This window comes from Miniopterus schreibersii (assembly GCF_964146895.1).
Source record: "Miniopterus schreibersii genome assembly, chromosome: X".
NCBI lineage: Eukaryota > Metazoa > Chordata > Mammalia > Chiroptera > Miniopteridae > Miniopterus > Miniopterus schreibersii.
The window spans coordinates 62,454,569-62,463,870 of NC_138104.1; the positions used below are offsets into that span (position 1 = coordinate 62,454,569).

Here is a 9,302-nt window from a genome sequence, read left to right on the forward strand (position 1 = left end):
ACAAGTAATCTAACTTCTTTGGGCCCCTTTCTTCCTAATGTTTAGAATGGCAGGTGGAGTTAGATTAGTTGATTTTTAAGTTCTTTTACAATTTTTCATTTTTCTTTTACTAGTAGGTATAGATTCAGGAGCATGTCAAGAATTAAGGAAGACTGGCTGGATTTGAGATATGACTGTAATAAAAGTGGGTGAAGTCTTGGATAACTGTTATTGGTATAGTTATAATCCAGATGTGGGTAACTGAGAGCCCAGTGTCCAGGAGTTGGCAAACCTAAACTTTTTTCCCCAGTCAATAATGATATCCAAAAAGATCTGTCAGCCCATAGGAGAGAGCCATGTGAAATTCCAAATGGAAGGTCATATTTAAATCAGGAGTAACATTGTGATCTGCTTTCAGCACAATTTCAGCCAAGAATGGAGGGCAGAATGTCCCAATCACTGAGGCAAAGATGGGGGAGATGGGATGGTGGCTGGTCAGTACAAAGAAGGGTGCTAAAACTCCAGCCAAGGGTACTGAGGCTCAATACAGTTTAAGTGTCATTAAGGAAACGGAAAGCTATAGAGATACCAAAACAGGAACACAAGTTAGTGAATGCTGTTCATTTAGTAAGGTTTACAGGATACTGGGGTGCTTAACATTCCCCTTTAGCCCACTGGATACAAGGCCCAAAGAAGTACAAGTTTTATTTCTATTTGTACGAAAAGATCCCTTTTATATAGACCTGCTTTGATCAGTTTGGCTCTAAGGCCTGTCAACCGATCTTCAAAAAGCCTAACAGATATGTTTGTCTGTACCCCTGGCTTAACTGGAGATTAATCTAGCATTTCACGGGCTTCAGGGACACAAGGGGAACACTGTTGTCCCTTTATAACCCTTATTAAACTCTATTTTTCTCTCCTCTACTCTTTGGAAATTGTGGTTCAAAGTAGACCATCCTGTATTTGACTTTGGAGGTTAGTTTCTCAGATAGGAGCTGTTGCCCAGTCCTTGGGCATGGGCATGAAACATGAATGATGAAGGACTTGGGCCACAGAGCCCAGAAAGATGAGGCACCATCTGAGAGCTGTCTATCTCCCCTTTCTTGACTCAGAGAGAAGAAATAGGTAATATTTCTATGCTTTTTCTCTTCCCTTAACATAATAATGTAGTACCCTTCTCTGGAGAAATGAGGGCAGGAAGCTCCCTCAGGGTCTCCATGGGGCAAAGAGGGTTAGACAATTTTTCCATTGGGGAAGGTGCCTATCAGGAGTCACTGATTTTCATGCATACTGTGGTTGTATAGGTGAGATTAGCATGTGAATTAGATCCAATATAAGGTGCAATAGAGAGTAGTAGGACTCTGGCAAACTGAAGAATTCATCTCCCGTCTAAAGGGGAATTTACTATTTAGCTCCAGTTATTTGTAGCCATGTGGGAATATTCAATGTTTCAAGATCTGGATTTTCAAGAGAACCCAAAAATCAGATTTTTTTTTAAATGAAAAGTTTTAATCTCTGACAATGAATTCTAATAAAAAATAAAACCACAACCACAATGTGGAGGTCAAAAAAACATACATAGTCTCTCAGTTTGTAATCTGATGTCGAATCAGACTTAGGCATGAAGGATGTATTACTTTTCCTTCACTGGCGTAACAAATTACCACAAATTTGATGGCTTGAAAATGACACACATTTATTCTCTCTATTTCCATAAATCAGAAGTTTTGCAGGCAGCTGAATTTCTGCTTAGAGTCTCACAAGGCTGAAATAAAGGTGTAGGGAAGGCTGTGTTCCTTTCTGGAAGTTCCAGAGGAGAATACATTACCTTGATCATTCAGGAAGATAGAAGAATTCAGTTCCTTGAATTTATAGGGCTGAGGTCCCATTTATTTGTTGACTGTCAGCTGAGGGCCATTCCCAGTTTCTAGAGGCCACCCACATTCTCTGGCTTATGACCCCATTCTATTTTCGAAACTAGCAATGATGAGTCGATTCATTTGGATGACTCATCTTTCTGATACTCTCTCTGATTCTTCTGCTCCCCTCTTCTACTTTTAAGTGATTACTTTGGCCCCACTTGAGTAATCCAAGGTAATCTCCTTATTTTAAACCACATGTTAGTAATACTGTCTGAAAAGTGCCTTTGCCATATAACATACACACAGACGTAACACCAGAGGGAGAGGGTTATGGGATTGGGTGTCAAAATCTTCCTTCCCACAAAGGATTACTCTTTCTTTGGAGAAATTGACTATTTTTTATTAAATATATATTTTTTATTGTTGACAGTATTACAGATGCCCCCCATTTCCCACCTTTCACCCCTCACCTCCCCAGACCTTCACCACACTATTGTCTGTGTCTGTGGGCTATGCATATAAGTATATAAATTCTTTGGTTTATCTGTTCCTACCTCACCTCCCCTCTGAGATATGTCAGTATGTTCCATGCCTCCATGCCTCTGGACTTATTTTGTTGGTCAATTGATTTTGTTCATTAGATTCCACAAATAAGTGAGACTGTGTGATGTTTGCCTTTCTCTGACTGGCTTATTTCACCCTGTTTCATCACCAGGTAGGCTCAATATAATACCCCAATTTAAGTGTGTTTCTCATCTGTGTCACCTCAGCTTGGTGCTAGGTGCTCTGGTCCCCAGGAAGAGGAAGGCAAGCTCTAGCTCCCAGAATCTTTTTTTCTTGTACTCAGGACCAGGTTCCCTGCTGAAAGGAGCCCCTGCTTTTGGGTGACCCAGTGGCTTTCTGCTTCGAGTTGCAGGAGGTTCGCTGCAGTTTGAGGCTGACAAGGCAGCGGAGGAGGAATCTCTCTTCCCCATGCCACCTGGCCAGGAGACCAGTCCTGAGTCCCCACTGAGTGAAAGCATCTTTGAGACTCAGCCACATAATCTTATCCTGGATGACGACCGCAGCTCAACTCGTGGCTTCCCCACCCAGGAGTCTTTTACCATGGCCTCCTGCGCCTCAGAGAGCCACTCTCACTGGGTCCACACTCCCATCGAATGCACAGAGCTGGACCTGCAAAAGTTTTCCAGCTCTGCCTCCTATACTGGAGCCGAGACCTTGGGGGGGAACACAGCTGAAAGCTCTGGAGAGAGGCTGGAATTCAATGTGCGCTTTGAAGTTCCTAGCCCTTAACCTTACTGAGGTGAGCTGGAAAGATGGGGGAGAAAGACCAGAAATTGAGGACCACCCCAAAGGAATTCTCCTTTTGAGTACTGTTGTTCAGTAGGGCTAGCAGTAGAGAAACAGCAAACTAGGATCACTGGTGGATGTTAGAGCAACAGTGATAATGCGAATCTTTTGAGCCAATCAGAGATCACATTTCTGGGCCTTCAAAGAACTAGCTATATAGATGTAACACCAGTCTCTCTATTCTGGCCTTTTGCAAGGATTCTCAGGGTCCCACTATCTAATAATTATTCAGTGATCTAGATTCATGTAAACAAGCACCATGACACAGTAGAAAAATATGCAAACCTTGACATGTGGGAGCCCTATATTTCAAATCTACCTCCATTAATTAATAGCTATGTGAACCTTATGTAAATCCCTTTACCTCTCTGAGCTTCAGGCCCTTAATCAGTAAAATGTGGAAAGCACTACTCACCTAATATGTTCTGTGAGTGTTGAATGAGAAATGCATGTTCAGGTGCCTTTTATAGTATTTGATGCATTAGAGATGTTTAAACTATGTTAGTTTTTATTTCCTTTCACCACTCTCAGTAACAATCTACACATTCCTTCATATTCGCTACACTCATATTTATAACATCTCTTTATGGTAAGCAGGTCAAGGTCTGTTAGCCTTATTTTATAGAAACAGGAACTGAGACACAGAGAGGGAAAGTGATTTGTTCAAAGTCAGTCACAGAGCAAATCCGTGGCAGAACTAAGGTCAAGCCCAGGTTTTATGGCTCCAGTCCAGAGCTTTTTCAACTCTATCAATGTGACTATTCCATAGATCATGTTGCTTTCTCAAAGGCTTAAATAGCATGAGGCAGTAAGAGGCAGGAGAGTGGGTAGATTCCTACTTTTCAACTAACCAGCTACCTTTCACCACCCATTTCCACATTTCTCCAGCTAAGATATTGTCCAGGTCCTTCAATGACATGCTCCTCCCTACATTCTATCTGAGAAAATGTGAACAATATGTGGATGAATGCCAAGACTGCTATCAAAACAGTCAGGTCAAACCTACTCTCCAAGTCCTCCAATCCATGCTTGAGTTTCTTTTATAGTATTCCACCAAGTTTCGTGTCATCCTTGCTCACATACTTGCAGTGTCAATAAGCTTACCACTCACTGCTCAACATGTATTGCAACTATGACTGGTGGATTTGAACTCAACATAAACAAAAACTTTCTGTCTCTCTATAGTAACCACCATTGGGTCCTGACTCTGTTCACTGGGCCACATAGACTTCGTTTGCTTTTTCTGCCTTGTGATAGCCCTAAAGAAGTCTGGAGGCAGCATCTCCTCTCTGGAAAGTACTGCTTTTGGTTCCTCTAAAGTACATGTAACTTAGAACTGAACCCAGTTTTATAAGGAATGGTCTCATCAGTGTGGAATAAGGTAGAACTATCATCTCCTTAGCTAGATGATGTATTTCTGCTATTGCATCTTAAACCATTGGTCTAAACCATGTTAGTTTTTATTTTTGACTGATGGGGAAAGGAGGGAGCTAGCAAGATTGCACCCACAGTTTTCTAACTTGCTCTCCTCCCTCCCTAGGTCTCTTGGGCTCCTGGCAGCCTTGCCGAGTCATTCTCCCTGGACTCCCCTGCTTTGCTTCTATACCACTACAGCAGCAGGGGCCTTGGGTGTGGTGTCCTCAACAGCCAGTACTTTACAGATGAGGGATATTCTATCCCCTCCCACCAGAGAATTGGTTCTTCACAATTTTCCCAAGACTGATCTGTAGCATTTCTTGTTTAACTATTCTAGCTAGCCTGGAGAGCTGGATTCCAGAGCCATGGTACTACGAAACATATTCTTAGCTCAGTTTGATTATAGAGAAGAAGGGAGGGGATAACAATGAATGGTGTAGAGTTTTACTGAATGCATCTTTGATCAGGTGGATCTGAAGAAATGGCCTCTCAGAACTCTATTGATACATCTACCTAGCACTTTAGGGACAAAATCAAACCCTTCCCCCTTTAGATCCTCTGCATTGCCCCTCTCCCTAACACACACACACACACACACACACACACACACACACACACCCCTACACACATCTTGGGAGAGGCCTGACACCTTGATTCCCCATTCATCTAGACTGCTGTGACTGTGAAAGCTCTGGAGTTAGCCCATTTGCCATTGTCTTCCTCCCCACATATAGGTCTCTACCTTTCTTTAGTGGGGAGTTAACTCAACTCAGTGTCTTTTTTATCTTTAAAATGGTAGTTCTTTTTATTTTTATTTCTCTTGAACTCTTGCCTCTTTTGTCCCTCCCTGGTGACTGGCTTTTTAAAGTTTCAAGATTCCCTGGGCCAAACTCAGAGCTCAGAGCTTTGGTTTTGGGGGTTACAGTGAAGTTCCTGAGATCTAAGGGCCTGACCATAGGGCAGCTCAAAGACCATTGGTGCCCTGGCTGATGTAGCTCCATGGTTGGAGCATTGGCCTGCACACCAGTGCATTATGGGTTCAATTCCGGGTTAAGGGCAAGTACCTGGGTTGCAGGTTTGACCCCCAGCCTTGGTCAGGGATCGTTTGGGAGGCAACCAATCAATGTGTCTCTTTCTCCCCCTCCCTCCTTTCCACTCACTCTAGAAAGCAATTGAAAAAATATCTATGGGTGAGGATTAAAAAAAGAAGGCCATTGGTGCTTTCTTAGTTTAGAGAAAAATAATCAATTCTAATCCTTCACCACCAGCTTTACATATTTCTCAAAATGAAATTATGGAATTTTTTTCCATGGTTGATTTCACAGAGAGCCTCAGGGCTCAGATGCAGGCATCATGGATTGTTTTTGTGGTTTTCTTTTTAAGTCTACCTTATGCCCATTATGGGATATCAGGCTGATGCCCACTCCCTCACAGTGGGTCATATTTGGAAGGAAAACATGCTCAACTGAATGGAGCAACTATCTCCTTTGTTTGGGAGCAGCCTATATAGTCTAGAATGTTGGATGTGACTTAATTTGTAAAAAACATGACTGGAGATAGGTGACTGTCATCCTGGGATGGGAAGACTGAAATTCGCTACATATATGGATGCTGTACTTTGCAGTTTGCAATGTGCTTTCACAGCCATCATCTCACTGGATCTTTACACAGACCCTAAGGTGGGCAAAGGCAAGGATTACAATCCCCAGTTTACAGTTGAGAGATGAAAAATGACTGGCCTTAAGTTCCTTAGTGATGTAGGGATAAATATCAAGGCTAGGGAACTCTCTGATATCTTTAAATCTTCATTTTCTGGAAGACGGTGTTTTAGAGTAGGAGTATTTTGGTTTTCTGGCTTATCTGTTCCAGAAAACAACTCTCTTTGGAAGGAAAAATGGTGGAGACAAATAAGGTGTTATGACTGAATATAAATGAGGTAATGTTTTTTCCCATCACACCAAACCTATCCTTTCCCTTTCCCACCAGCTCCCCCAACCCACCTTGCAGTCAAACTGGATGTACATTCTCTGCAAGGTCTGACCCCAGTGCCAAGCTAAGAGACTTTCCATTCAACACTGACTCTCAAGAGATCAAAAAGAAGGGCTGCAAGGTTAGACAAGACTCTTTCTATTTGTCTATCTCTCTCCTTTTGCCCCTGGGGTATAAAGAGAAGAAATAAAGGTTGGAGCCCATAAGAGCATTCATCTTACTTTACCCCTACTAACCTACATTCCTCAGTTCAATTTAAGAGTCTCTGATCTTAGTTTGGGGAAGACTTGAGACATTAACTTTATTTAGAGGTAAGCAAGGGGCAATTATCCCATCTCTAGAAGTCTCTCCCAGCTGTTATTTGAGCAAATCTGTAAATTACAATACTTCAGTGCTTTACAGTCTAGAAAAGTTTATCCATAGATATTTCTTATTTTAAAGAACAGGAACTGAGGTCTGGACAGGAGTAATAACTTACCCAAAGCAGTTCATATTTGGGAAAAGCAGCCTGCCCCACATACCTACCCCCAGAGCCACGTGTGGATCCCATAGCTGATAGTAGAGGCCAGGAAAAGGAAAGTAGAGCAGAAACTGCTCTTGGTATGGCATAAGGACAGGCAAGGGTGTTGGAGGGCACTGGTTATTTTTCTCCACTGCTTAAACAATGCTTAAAAGATCACTGAGGAGCATAGAAAAAAATAGGAAAGAGACTTAGGATATTGATTAAGACAATTCATCTCCACACCCAGGAAAAGCAGCTGTTCCCACAGTCAAGTGTTGATGAGGAAGTCTTCTATTGATAGACAGCACATTATGTCATCTGTATTTGGGATGGAAAAGACTTTGTTAGTTTTTTGTTTCTTTGTATTTTGCTTTTCTCTCCCTGTAGCTCTTACTTTGTATGATTTATAAGGTTTCCTCTGCCTTCTTCCAGGTCCCTCTAGACTCATGGTACTCCCTAGGTCAGCTGGAAGGTCTTACACATGTTTAAAGAGCAATGGTCCTGCATTGTAGCATAGGGCAGGGCAAGCAACTTCCTTGTGGATCTCTTGGGCCTCAGCCCTTTATTTGAGGTGCTATAACTCTCTATCTCCAGCAGGGAACAGGGCTGGAATTTGCTCTCTTGGAAACTTACAGAACAATTCTGAGCCAAGGTTACCTTCCCACTAGGGCCTGATTTCTGCAAACTACCTTTCAGCAATGCCCCAAGGATACCTGCTAATCCATTTAGAGGCAGTAAGTGGGGTGAAGAAAGGGGCCCCACTTCCTTTTTCTATTCACATGTTAACTGGATCCCAGCTCTCTCATCACCACTGTCCATTTGATTCTTTCTCAAGTGTTTTGGCTTTAGCTCTTATCTATACATTCCAATACCAGGGAAGAACAAACTCCATGGATACTGTATTCTTTTAATTATTTGGCTGAATTTCTGAAATCTGTATAGCAAGTTCCTGCCCTACGAGTATCTGTTGGTTAATTAAGTACACGAGCCATCCCTAGCTTTGGAAAATGAATGCTCTCTAAGCAAGAGATGCATCTCTAAGCAAAAGGAATGCATCTTTGGGGATAGTCTTTCTATAAAAGTTGTTTAAGGGCCTTAGGGGCAACCTATTTATCAAGGTGCTAAAAACACCCTGAGAGAAAGTTGAAATACCCCATCGTATTTGACTGGGAATTAGAAGCAACCGAATTACAAGTCCACATCAAGCGGCCTGGCCTCACACATGTATTCACAAATATGTGTCAGCCAAGGGTTTAGGCCTTGGCCTTTAAGTTCCCTGTTCCTTTCTTTCTGGGACACTTTATTCTTATCTCACTGGCTTTAATTAGCCATGTCTACACCTTCTGGTAACATAATAACTAGTATCTAAACAGAAGATGATTCAGCTTTAGCAGGCCTTAGGTGTTCAAACATCACAATGTTCCTGGCAATGGTTCAGGTACAAGTCTAACACTGCTGCTCTATGGGGAAAATAGTGATTGTAACACAGTAATAATAACAATAATATAATGATAAAATGACACAGCCCTCTTTCTTCACTGCCTGCTCTAGACTTAATCATTGTAAACTTCTTTTACACTCAGCCTCATTTCATCCTCACAAACTCCCGAATCAGGGGTTATAATATCCCTATTAAAGAAGAGGAAACCAGTTCATATTAGATACCTGGCTTGTCAAGCCAGAGATCAGTCTGGCCCAGATCTCCTGATTCCTAGCCCAGGGCTTTCTCCACTGCTCAAGGCTTCCCCTTAACAAGTACATTAGGATGGTACAGTTATCATAGTGGCACTAGGGGTATCATTGCAAAAGTGCCAGCAGTCATTTAGCAAAATCCCCCAACGGAGTGTCCATTAGCACAATCACGACAAAGTTCAGTATGAATCCCACCCAAGACAACAAACTTTCTGGCTGGAATACCCAGACCTAAATAACTTCTTAGCATTGACTTTTTCTGTAGCAATGAAGACACCAGCCTTGTTTTCTTGGGCTACCTCAGTTCACAGTTGTGCCAGCCAGGAGCAAGGTCCTTATTGTATGAATATTGTATGGCTACTCCAAGCCATACCCAAAATCACTATGGTTCTTTCTGAAGTTCAAAAAATTGAGTTGACTATTGGAATATGGAAATAAACTTTTACTTGCTTTTTAATGTGTCTTGGCTAGAGATGAGGTAAAGCATGTATTTCTTCTTTAAAATTGCTATT

The 9,302-nt window shown here is 42.0% G+C and overlaps 1 protein-coding gene across 1 annotated transcript in view; it reads left to right on the forward strand.

Annotated features, from left to right (window-relative positions):
- Positions 1 to 3,134, forward strand: part of EDA2R (ectodysplasin A2 receptor) — a gene marked incomplete at its 3' end in the record, with an annotated part of 151,779 nt that extends 148,645 nt beyond the window's left edge. Inside the window, exon 6 of the mRNA XM_081126507.1 lies at positions 2,752 to 3,134. Within this exon, the coding sequence (XP_080982633.1) occupies positions 2,752 to 3,134 (383 nt within the window). The remainder of the gene's footprint in view (positions 1 to 2,751) is intronic.
- Positions 3,135 to 9,302: the final 6,168 nt, after the last annotated feature.